This window comes from Rhynchophorus ferrugineus, unplaced genomic scaffold, assembly GCF_030347505.1.
Source record: "Rhynchophorus ferrugineus isolate W39M unplaced genomic scaffold, kcgeb_rfMv2 rfM6, whole genome shotgun sequence".
NCBI lineage: Eukaryota > Metazoa > Arthropoda > Insecta > Coleoptera > Curculionidae > Rhynchophorus > Rhynchophorus ferrugineus.
In genome coordinates this window covers 41,558,528-41,571,659 of record NW_027472585.1, presented here as the reverse complement: position 1 = coordinate 41,571,659, position 13,132 = coordinate 41,558,528, and the positions used below count along the sequence as shown (strand labels likewise).

Below are 13,132 nucleotides of genomic sequence, written 5' to 3'. Positions count from 1 at the left end.
TCAATAGATATATTGAAGCAAATCAGCTTTCACATCTTCTAGATACGCCAAAATGCCAAAATGACTAGGTGGATACTTTGGCAAGCATTAGGATTAAATCTATAGTAAAACCAATATCTTTTTAGAACGATGATCTCAACAGCTATATATCAACGATATTTTAATCAAAAATTTGCAGAGTCAAACTAATATTTAATCCCGGTGAGAATCTCAAAACTAAAATTATTGTTGTTTATTATCTTGAGACTGTGATATTGCAAGCTGAACTCTGACCCTTAAATACTTTTTAAAAGGAGAACCTCCTCAAGATGTGATGAGAGGCTGACAGTTCAGAACGACTTAGATGTTAGCTGAACATTGAAGATAATCTAAAACTATGCTTCAGCATTGAAGTGATCTTTATTCAAATATACAGTGGATCAAAATATATATAAAATAAGTTCTAATAATATAATTTTGTGACATATACACGATATTAAATTACGAACAAAACAAACCTCATTGGTTGCTCGCCGCTGACTGGAAAATGATCAGTTGGTAGCAGTTAAAATAATATTGTAAATAGATAAATAAGTTTAGGTAGGTATTAAGCTAAATTGTGTGTATATAGTAGAATATAAAATATGTGTAGTAGATAGGTTAAATAAGTTTTTTGTTTATATTTACTTAGTTATTACAACGATTATTACGTACACATTTTATTTTAAAACGTTTTTTTATGTTAAAAATTTAAGTTTGATTACTTTTTACTTTTTAGTGAGTTCCTTATTGATTTTTTGAAGTCGGTTAAATATTTTTGTTAAAAATGTTTTATATTTTGTTAACAACTCAACCACCTCTTTAAAAGGAAAAATGACAATACATGCAAGAACCTAACATGATATATTATTTATTAATTCGTATATAATTTTATCGTTCAAGGCATCCTTTATAAGACACTACAAATCTTCGTTTTTTCCTCTATCGTCATCTTTTCAGCGGCAAAGTTACGATTTATAAATCTCGATATTTTACGGCCGATGTAAAGAACCTTTTAGTCTAACCCCTTACGCCATTCCAGTTTTTGTTTGCGCTCGTAAAGACGTAACATAAACCCGTAAAGAGTTAAAAAATAATTAAATGATGATTTTTACGGTAGCAACTCGTATCGAACGCTTTTATGATCGTACTTCCATCAAACAAATCATTAAAACGTTATTAATTGCTGTATCAAAGTGGTATTACGCTTCAGCGAGTTTACATAAGAAATTTGCCTCCAGTTCCAGTGGCCCGTGGGGGGAGCTTTTGTTTATGACAAGAAATAACTTGGGAATAATGTTTTCAAGATTTCGGATATTTAGAAAAAAGTTGTACGAACTGCGATTATGTAATTTTATTATGAAGGTGATGGGAATTTACGATCCTTTGATTTCAGCTTTCCAGATTTTGTTTTATTTTTAAAACGCTGCTTTCAATATGGAGAAATTAGTTTTTATCTTCAACTAAGGTTTTATCACTTTTTAACATAAGTTCTAAACCACTTAAGAGGTACCAGCTCACGACTCTTATTGACTAACTGAGATGGTTAATTCCTATGGGATTTTACTGTATATAAACATAAGTTTAAAACATTGTAGAGACCTCTACGACCCTTTAGGCCACCATACATTCACCTACATCAAGTTCGAAGGTTGGCAATTTCTTCCACAAAATAGTAGTGAGTGTTCGGACAAATAGTCGCATCGACAGCCACATATTCCGACTGACCGACCGACCCGACGAACATTCCTACAACATCAATATCCTAGCTGGATTCGAACCTGAGGTTATTGCATCAGAAAATTAATGTTAAATCGATTTGAGCGTTACACTACGAACAGGAAAATCAACTTTAAACATTAAAAAAAATGAGTCAGTTGGATAACTATTTAAGAATGATTTTATGATTTATGAGATATATTGGAAAATGGTTAAGGACGTCAAAATATCTTGAAACATAACCTAAAAATAAAGAGAATCAACATAAAAGAAACATATATCCTACGTTTTTATCCCCATGTTACTGGTAGCATAAACAACACAAATATATCAATTTTGAGATTTTTCATATTTACACTTCTTAAGTACTCGACAGACTTATCAATCAAATCATGCTACATCTATCTGAACAATTAATAATCAGAAGCTGCTAAGTTTGGAAAGTACAATGGGCGTTGCAAACTGTCCCATTCATAAGGGGCCCAAATCAGGTAAAGGATATTGATAATCTAACGATTTCATTCTACCTTCAGTAAAGCTTGGAAATCATTGTCTCCGAATTTTCATCGGCATATTTGGATATTTTGAGACTTTCTTTGTAACGAACAGTAATGTATTAATTATCAAGTGTCCTCATCTAAATTTCCACAAATATCTCTGATAATTGATTTATTGATATTAGAAAACTTGAGGAATATTGAACTAACATCAAGTCAACTTCAACTAACGTGAATTCAGTTAATTCGATTTACTTATGTTGTGAGAAAAACTTCGGATGTATAAACCCACCCATCATAAAAATTACGAGATATATGTGTTATAATACCTATAAAACAAACAATTTAAAATATCCTGGCTTCTAAAAACCACGCACGCGACTGTTTTTTCTAAGTGAGTCCATATGTACATCATTGGAGAATATAACTCATTGATACATCAACTATTCGAAGGATTCTAGAAGGTATTAAGACATTTTACCATTTTCTTAGAGAAGCAATGATTTTTTCTATTAAAATATCGATTATTATATTTCAAGAGATTAAAATAATTTAAATAAACATGATGTTAGGTGATTATACTCTAAAGACACCTATTTTGAGTACTTTGAATAATATAATTCACGTGTGTCTAAAATATCAATTTAAAAATTTAATAAAATGATATTTAAATAAATGCTTTGAAAATGTAGGAGTATTGGGTCGATAAAAAACCTTATGGCTTTTTAGTCCACAATAAAATGTACCTTTAATCTACAACAAATAATCTTCAATTTATTTAGACAATAGTTGATTTTAATTTCAAATACCACATGACTTTGAGGCAGTTCCTTTTATTTAGATAGACTATAGCTTTTATTTTTTGCTAAAATTAGAAATTTTAATAAAATATAGAAGAAAAGTACAACAAGCCTCCCACATACTATGATCCTGATTGTAAGGTCAAGTGTTTAAAGCCAAAATAAATTTTATATGATGAAAAGTAGAAATTCAGGACCCAGGTCTTCAGCACCCTTCTCGGGAAGATACTAGAAATTCCTTTGGTACATTGGTGTGAATTTTGTGAAGCACTTCTAGGTATCAGGCAATAATTAAACCTAATTGGATTTATGAGGTGCAAATATGGGGTTGCACTAAAGCATCGAACCAGTTAGTAATCCAACGCTGCCAAAATAAAATTCCTCGATAAGTTACTAATCTACCAATCACTACGTAACTAACGAAGAGCTACATGATGACCTCGATGGAACCAATACAGCTACAAGAGAACACGCAGGAAACCAATATACGTAAGGAAGAGATTTGACATGAACTTGTATAATATAAAAGTGTTCGCTCTTAAGTTTAGCTTAACATACAACATGTGACCACTTCTTATTCGTAAAATAAAACTATTTAAGTAAAATAAAAGAGTGTTTTCTTCTACATACAGATCAACACTTATATGCAATCTTATACTAGATATTCTTAATATGATTTGACCACATAGAAGTGAAGAAAACACTGAAAAATAATCTATATTACTAGATTTAACTGGCAGACTTACCTTTTTTAGGTTTATCGCTAGGTACATCACTCAAACGATCACTGAGCAGGTCCTGAGTCACCGTGGTCTCCTGCTCGTCGTCCAGATTATCCTCCGGAGCTTTTATGGACAACTTATGGCACACTTCGAAGGCTTGACCGACTGTCCGAACTATGCGTAATGCTTGACTCTGGAAAAAAAATAACATCTAATAAAAACAATGACTAAAACGTTTAAGATTTACTCAATATTTATCATTAATTATATATTTTTAATTGTATAATTAATGATAAATATTGAGTAAATCTTAGACTATATTTTTGGCAGATATGTTGGTCAAGAAAATATCACTACCATTGTTAACTTCCAACCAGAATCAGTGAGATGACCTTTAGCTGAAACCGCATCTTAATCGAAATTTTAATGTGTAAAATATTACACATCTAAATGGCATCATTTTGAGTAACAAAAATCGTTCAGAATGAGGATGGTTGTAATTTTGAATCAGGGACAAATTTACCATCATAATCTCCATTTTCTATGCCTGATGCCTGATACCAATCCAAAATGTTTGAAAATCTAGGTTATGGATGACGAGTAACAAAAATTGTCACAAAAGATTTTTTAGCAAGTATGAGAACATTTTTGCAAAATGATAACCAATTAGTCCAGTTGTTTGATACCGTTACTAACAGATTACAAAACGGATACTTTTCCATTATCATAAAACAATTCCAAATATCATACAGAGACGAAGATACAAGACATCAATTGTTAATGAAGTTGCAATTATTATAGTTGGCGACCTATATAGCAAATAAAATGTCGAGATCCACGTATACAACGCAGAGATAACACGATGTACATGATTCAAGATAATAATCATTCTTACGATGGTTTCCAACATCCATGGATATTTTGGAAAGGAGAAGATGGATATCATTTAACCACTAAACAAATATATTCAGTGATAATTACGATATATGCTTTTTGTACAATTAATCTATTTGTATCGTACTTATCCTTTTATTCTTCAAGCGTAGAAATTAACAATAAAGTTGGAGCGACGAACTTTTACGCATACCGATTGAGTATATGATGACCGTACCAATCAAGATAATAACATTGTTCGCTATCTGAGCTATCTCATCAACACGTTGTTGATATGTATGCACACATTTTCCTGATGCTACCATCCTTATCGGATCTTGTTCAATACAATTACGTAACATATAGGCTGAAATGTCCCGGGTCTAACACATCGATGGTGCTAGTTTTATTTCATTGGCCGCTTTTCAGTTAGTATTAACTTTCAAAAGAAATGTGTTAAAACTTTATGATATTCTACTCATGACTTTGTGAGTTATTGTGTTAAGAGTGGCACTACTTTTGTAATTTTCAAAACAATGGATCAAAAACACGTTTCGTGTTTTAATTTTACACTGCTTCTTAATGGGGTACTTTTCTATGCTTCGCTTCTGCCTTGACACGTATTATAAGGTCTCCGCTTTATCAGAAACAACAATAAAACGTTGGTTTGCTGACTTCAAACGTGGTCCTAGAGACACTGATGATGCAGAAGTTATTGGATGTCCAAATGAGATGGTAACACCAAAAAACACAAAATCGCTTTTAATGGTCGAAAAGTAAAGTTGTATGAGTTAGCTAGTCTTGTAAAGATATCAAAAGAATGTATTGGTTTTATATTGCAGCATCATTTGACCGAGAGAAAACTCTGTTCAACGTGAGTGCCGTGTTAGCCCACTGTTGACCAAAAACAAGAACGTGTTGATGATTCTGAGCAGTATTTGGCCATGTTTAAACGTAGCAATCTGAAATTTTACGTCGATATGTGACAATGAATGAAACATGGATCCATCACTTCACTATTTTGAGGTAAAAGATAAGTCGTTCTGCAAAAGTGGCATTGAAATGTTAGAGCGGCACTGGAATGATCGCTTGTCGGATGAATGGTTGTCGCTAAGTCAAAGATCAATGCATCGCCATGATATCACTGCACGTGCGTTCAAATAAAATTTAAAATTGTTGATAAACTTGTTGACGTTTGAACAGGACGTCTGTTGGGTCTGCTAGTTTATATATAAACCAATAATATATTTCCAATATTATTCACAAACATTCGCGTCAGTATTATGTTGCCCTGTCTGAATGTTATGAATACATGACAAGTTTCGATTTAAAAATACGTATTTTTCAGTCGGCAGTTTATACACAATATTAATATCGATATACGTTTATTATGTTCAACGACAAATACACGAACTCTGTCCAATAATAGTGATTTCATACAAATGGCATTAGAACATAACTGAGCACGTGCGCATTGCAGTTTATTTTTGAGTCAACCGAATAAATTTCAGCTCGCAAAATTCATAGTGTACGTTTTATTGGACCGGTCCCAATACTTTTTTATTCGACTAATAAATAATTGGCAAATATGTTAAGAATATTGATAAAACATTGGTAATTACCTCTGAGATTAGACAGAGTGTTTAATATATTGGGATTATGATTTAATTTTAGGCAATTTCAATCAGACATAAGTTTTGTTATTAAGTATTGAAATTAATTTTGCAATTTTGAATCGGATATAGATCTATTTTCTCTAGAATCTAATTTCTCTATTGGAAGTTGCTACTGAAATTGATAACCTCAATCCTAAAAAGGCACCTGCTATAGATGACAGTCCACCTGGATTATTAAAAGATCTGCCATGAAAAGCAATCATCATGTTGACATATATATTTCATGTTTATTTAAGACTGAAGCATGTTCCAGAATGGTGAATGAATGGAAAACTTACAGGCTTATTTCGCTACTACCCGCAACGTCAAAGCTATTTGAGAAACAATTATTTAAACATGTTAAAAATGTTGTAATCATACCAGATTACCAGTTTTCTAAATCACCATTCAACAATCGATCAAGTGCACAGAGTAACTGTGGTTATTGAAAAAGCGTTTGTGGAAAAGAAATATTGCTCTGCAATATTCCTGGATGTCTCACATGCTTTTGATCGGGTTTGGCATTTGGGATTAATCTGAAGATGAAAAATTTGTTACCGCGTAACTATTGTTAATTGCTGGAGTCATATCTTTTCGGAAAAAAATTAGAGTATCGCACGAAATGGCGTTCTCGACTTTCAAAACTATTTCGGCAGGAGTTCCACAAGGTAGCAAAATCTACAAAATCTACAGATGGACGGTAGATTGGAAAATTCAACTTAATAGCTCCAAATCTGTCCACGTTAATTTTGCATTGCGGCGAAATAATAAAAACATAATTATGTCACTCAATGGATTCCTCACCGATTCCTCAAGCAGAATCAGCTAAATACCTTGGAATCCATCTTGAGGGTAGATTAAATTGGAAACATCACGTTAGACAAAAAGCAAAACATATTAGAACCAAAATAAATCAAGATACTCTCAACTTGATGAGACGAAATAGAAAGCAGATGATATATATGATATATATGATATATATGATATATATGATATATATGATATATGATATATATGATATATATGATATATATGATATCATGCCATGAAAATATGCAGTAGTTAAAACGAATCTAAGTACATAATTTACATAGATGGAACAGATAAGACAAATAAAATCATTTATTACTAGATTTAATCTAACTATATATGACAAGTTGGCAATGGTTCTAAAATGCTTCTAGTATCCTGTTTCATTAATTGTACATAATTCATTTATGTACCACATATGTTATTAATTAATTGTTTGTTAATTAATTGAAATTACCTGTTAACATGAATAACAAATGTTATAATTTTAAAATTATGCTAAAATCTATTCATATTTTAAATACTCACTTTATCCATCGATAAATAAACAAGCTAAAATTTGTAAAATAAACTATTATATAAATATACACACTGTTTTACAGGCATATTATATCTTATACTAACACCATTATAATACTATATAGTCAGTCAATTAGGTGAATTTATGTTATATTTACCAGGCGTGGAGGATTTAAATTGTAATTTAATTTTTTTTCGTTTAAATCATTTAATTTTAAAGAAATATGACAAGTGGTTTATTTAAAGTAAGCGCCCTCTCTGACAGATCATGAACGTAACTTTATTACATATAACGTACGTTTATTAACGTACATTTATTGGTCTGATAATTAAGATTTAACAAAAACAAGTAGTAGTCAGAAGGGTTCAAGCATGGTAACTAACTCCGTAACCTTCCAATATTCCATCTTCAATTATTTTTCAGTATACTGTTATATACGATATATATTGTAGCGACCGATATATGTGATATGATATATATGATATATATGATATATATGATATATATGATATATATGATATATATGATATATATGATATATATGATATATATGATATATATGATATATATGATATATATGATATATATGATATATATGATATATATGATATATATGATATATATGATATATATGATATATATGATGTATATGATATATATGATATATATATAATATATATGATATATATGGTATATATGATATATATGATAATATTTGCAGACGCTATTACTCTGTTTTGATAAACAATAAACCTACCTCTAGGTCCGTATCTTCAAAACTGGGTTGTCGGTGAACTCCATTAGTAACCACGGTCAGCCCCAGCCCAGCCATGCTTTTGATCCCCTTCCCCACCGTGAACTCACTGTCTCCATTCTCGTGATGCTTCCCACCTTTATGACCCAAGAACGCACCACCGACACTTGCACCGACTTTATGTTTAAGACCGAATTTCCCATTAAACACCGTTCCATTTTTAGGTTTGGACACGTTTTCCTCTGGTTTGTGATTTGTCGACCTCTTCAGCGTTTTGTCTTTCTTAAAAATATCCGCTTCCGGTTCTTTAAAACTCAGCTTCTTACGCGGTCTCTCCAACGCCAGAGCTTCGGCGTCGCTGCGTCTGTTCACACTGGGACTGTCCACACATACAGTGGCTGGGCGCATTCTGCTGATCGGATAGAAGACCTCATGTTCATTGTCGTCTAGGTCGTTCTCGTACGAAGAAATACGAATTTCGATTGGATATGAGCCTATAATGTTTTTTTTTACGTTTCTAAAGGTGTCTGTTTATAAGACATAATATGACAAAAATGAGGCAGTTGAGTTTCATTTTCAATCAATACGTTATTTTAACACTTTTTCTCCTTTAAATATAGTTTAAACATAGTAGTTCAATAATCTGGCATCATATTATAGAAAATTAAAATATATTAAATTTAGAAGACCATATTGGTATAGTATTTGGAAGAATTTCTGCCCTGTCAACATACAAAAAAATAACTGCTGTATAAGCAAATTCTTAAATATGATATCCCGATATGAGTAGGTACCAAGTATTGAGTGTGGTTAATGCCCTGAAGTACATAAATCAACACCATTAACCAGACTGTTCAAAATTAATCCAGAATCACGAACAAAGGACTTCTTTCATCATGTTAATGTTGAGGCAGTACGACAAGTCTCAAGAAAACTAATCTTTGCAGTTTAGGTAGTATGATGTTAGTACAAGAGCAAAGACCGTGTTAATGTGCATGTTAATATTAGTGTAAACAAAGAGCTGATAAAACTTAAGATATGTTATGCGAAAAGGTTTCGTTTTTTTAGTATTATCACTGAAATATTAGAATATTTCAAGTCAATGAGAATAAACGATCAAGACAAATGAAACATTTTAAAGCCAATGAATAATATTCCTCCAAAAAGAATACACCCATGTTGTTCATTCAAATATTATTGAAATGTTTCTTCAAAATAATGAAATGAATTTATTAGTGGTTAAAATTCTTTTTATTATGGATATTCTCTAACTTCTTGCATATAACTTTGACGAAAATTCGAATATCACTCCTATATATTCCTCCTCCATATTTTGTGAACACTTTCTTTGAAAGATCTCTAGAAACTATTTGATACATTCAAACTGTTACATTTATCTATATTATGCAGCACATAACTAATATTTGTATTCCGGACAAACTCCAAGCTTTTGTCATCAACTGGAGACCAACCCTATTAAAATCATTTTTAATATGTAGAAAGGTCGATAAAATGGAATATGGAAAATCGAATTTCAAGTTCGAGTTATTCATGTATAATAAACAGCTTCTTTATCTATAGTACCTAAAGGGTAGTATGTATGTATCACGATAATAAACGTTAAGATGAATGACTCCAGAACGAAGGCCACCATTGTTAGATTTGACAAAAAAATCCCGTAAAATTAATTCACACATCATCCATATTTTCTAACCCAGCGAACCAAAAACAGTTTCTAATTAAAACGACACTTTTACAGTTAAATGCAACACGAGCAGTGAAATAGATATGGTCGTTTTCTTTCAACATTTTCCAATTAAGTGTTAGCAGGCTAGGTCTGTGACCTGCCGTTATATTCTCTGAACATTTCCATATCCTGTTAAAGCCTTTGACGTGAACTGTAATGAATATATGACCGGGATATCTTCTTCGAACGGTCAACTACGAAAAGAATTTTATAATCGTTTCAATTTATTTTTTTTTGGTTGGGTCCCAGCAGTATTTGTAACGGTATATGTGCAGAGGCTGTAGGTATGAAATTAACATACTTGTAAAACTGTCAATTTTTGAATCAGTAATTAGTGATAATTCTATTAACTTATCCACTGATATATTTAATTATTGACGTGAATGTTACATAATGTTAAATGGTTATCGATTTACTACTATGCAACAGTATATACAAGATAGAAAGAATCTTTTTACCATTACATTTTTATATGAAAAATGGTATAGACATAATAGAGCTCCTTGCTTCTAATAATACTTGTAAAAGCGAATTATTTTTTAATATAATTTTTTAGACAGATTCGATGGTTAGAAAGTTTACGTTAGCGGTAAAACATCGAACATATTTTAAGGCTAATTTGACATTTTATTGATACGTTTTTGTTTCTGGGAAAATTAAGATAATAGTAAAGAAACTAAAAGAGCGAGGTTGTCACTTCTGCTTGATTCGGATCTGATTCTGGTAACATGTTTGGCCCCTTCTCGAACTGCAGTTGCCAAATGTGATAACTTAACATACCCAAGGGCTTTTCAAGCTCTATGAAATTTTATTTATGCAGCCGTGACTGTCAAGGTAACTACGTTTTTCAATTATGTCGATTATACAGTGTTTTATACTGCACAACTAATAAACCCGAGTTTTTGCGTCGATATGTGACACTGGAGGAAACATGGCCCCATCATTTCACTCCGAAATCCAATCGACACTTATCCAAGTGGAATGCACACTATGAACCCACTCCAAAGCGTGGGAAAATACAGTCGGCTGGCAAGGTTATGGCGACTGTATATTGGGATGCACATAGAATAATTTTCACTGACAACCTTGAAAAAGAAAAGACCATCAACAGTGACTATTACATAGTGTTATTGGACCGTTTGAAGGACGAAATCGCCGAAAAATGGCCGCATTTGAAGAAAAAGAAAGTGCTGCTTCACCAAGACAATACATCATATCACAAGGGCAGTGAAAACGATGACAAAAATCCATAAATAGGGCTTCGAATTGATTCCTCATCGACCGTATTTCTCAGATCTGGCCTCCAGCGACTATTTCTTGTTCTCAGATCTCAAAAGTATGCTCGCTGGGAAGAAATTTTCTTCAAATGACGAGGTGATGAGCCCTATTTTGAAGCAAAGGACAAATCGTACTGCAAAAAGGGTACCGAAAAGTTGGAGGGTCGCTATGATCAGTGTGTCACCCTTGAAAGGAATTATGTTGAATAAAAAAAAACAATTTTGCCAAAAAAAATGTGTTTTACTTTGATTGACTAGTTATAATAGCCAATCATTCTTAGTTCTAATTTTACACGGAATATCGGGCTATCATTAATTATTTATTAAAAAATGAGAGAGAGAGGTTTGGGAATAGTTTACTAAATGAATCATAACGGCTAATTTTATTAAGATCCCCAAGTAATATATCTTTCAGTGATATCATTTTAAGCGACGGGTAAGCATTCGAAAAAAAAATTTTTTGCCTGATATTTATTTTATTTTGGGTACGATCTTAGTTCTTAAATAACAAACTTTCTGCCAAATGACGTCTTCCTGCGACCTTTCTCCCCTTTTTATAATACGTAATTGAAAATCAATTTAAATAGTCGATATATTGTTTCCTTCTTTTTGTTCTAAAATTAATTTCTTAGCTCATAACTCAATATATGTCTTCTTGCTGTCGTTTAATTAGTTCATCTATATTTATTAATAGGCCAAATTACTTGAATAATGTTTCAAATGTAGTAATTACTTCTTTATAAATATATTTATAATTATACAGCAACATTTTAAAAGCGCGTTTAGTGTTATAATATTTCTGGGGATATTGAACATATTGTACCTAAACCGTTGAAGTGTAACGTAATTTATGATGGTAACAGAGGAATAAACACGTATTATATATGATCTTCCTCTAGAAATTTGCAGTTCAAGTGCACATATTTAAGTTGATGTTATAAAAATGAAAAATCCCACCAACCAAGAATATTGAGCAGAATCAAAGAATTTATATACTTTTATATTAAACCATTTATATATAACAACTTATAATTTTGACAACAAAATTGTTTTTGGAAAAGAAGGTAAACAATGGGGTAAAAAAATAGCATTTCATTTCCATTCACTATATTTGCTAGATGTAACATTCAGTAATCATCTAAAGGCTTATAGAACACTACCAATAGATAATATATATAGTATATTTAAAATAACAGCTAACTCACGCCATCAAGATATCTAATGTATTGCCTATCGCAATTTCTAATTTCGTTTTCGAATCAGACAATATATTCCTTGTCAATTATTCTAAAATTCTGATTTAAATTGTGTAAAGATAGAACACGAATGGAATTTCCACACAATTTGTGCATTTAGATGAGACATGGATATTTCAGAATAGAACCAATATCCCAACTAATCAAAATAGTGTTAAGATAACAAAAGTTGATGGAAAAAGGTAAACGCTAGAATAACCATTGAAAAGTTTTATTAGTCATAACTATTATTAATGATTTATTTTAAATATACTGTTCTTCATGCTGGCAACAGGAATGGTTAACAACACCTTCTGTTTGGATGAACTCGATCAAAAACATTGAAGAAGAAATTGATAAATGATGATATTGTGAACGAACGTTAGATAGATTGCAAACTGACTCAAAGTTGACAATTTCTAATATAGGGTAACGAGAGTGGAAATAACTAAAGGTGGGTATATAATTAATATACGATAACTGCAGGAAATCTTATTATAGAGTG

At 31.6% G+C, this 13,132-nt stretch overlaps 1 protein-coding gene across 7 annotated transcripts in view; it reads right to left on the bottom strand.

Moving 5' to 3' along the window:
- The window catches only part of LOC143197911 (carboxyl-terminal PDZ ligand of neuronal nitric oxide synthase protein), a 197,160-nt gene that overhangs the window by 28,843 nt on the left and 155,185 nt on the right, over window positions 1–13,132 (bottom strand). For 4 of the 7 annotated variants that reach the window (XM_076406713.1, XM_076406708.1, XM_076406709.1 and 1 more), the window contains 2 exons: window positions 8,372–8,862; window positions 3,781–3,949 (listed from right to left, as the gene is read on the bottom strand). In XM_076406713.1, coding sequence (XP_076262828.1) covers window positions 3,781–3,949; window positions 8,372–8,862 — 660 coding nt within the window. The remainder of the gene's footprint in view (window positions 1–3,780; window positions 3,950–8,371; window positions 8,863–13,132) is intronic. The other 3 variants (XM_076406715.1, XM_076406711.1, XM_076406712.1) reach the window with 1 other exon arrangement.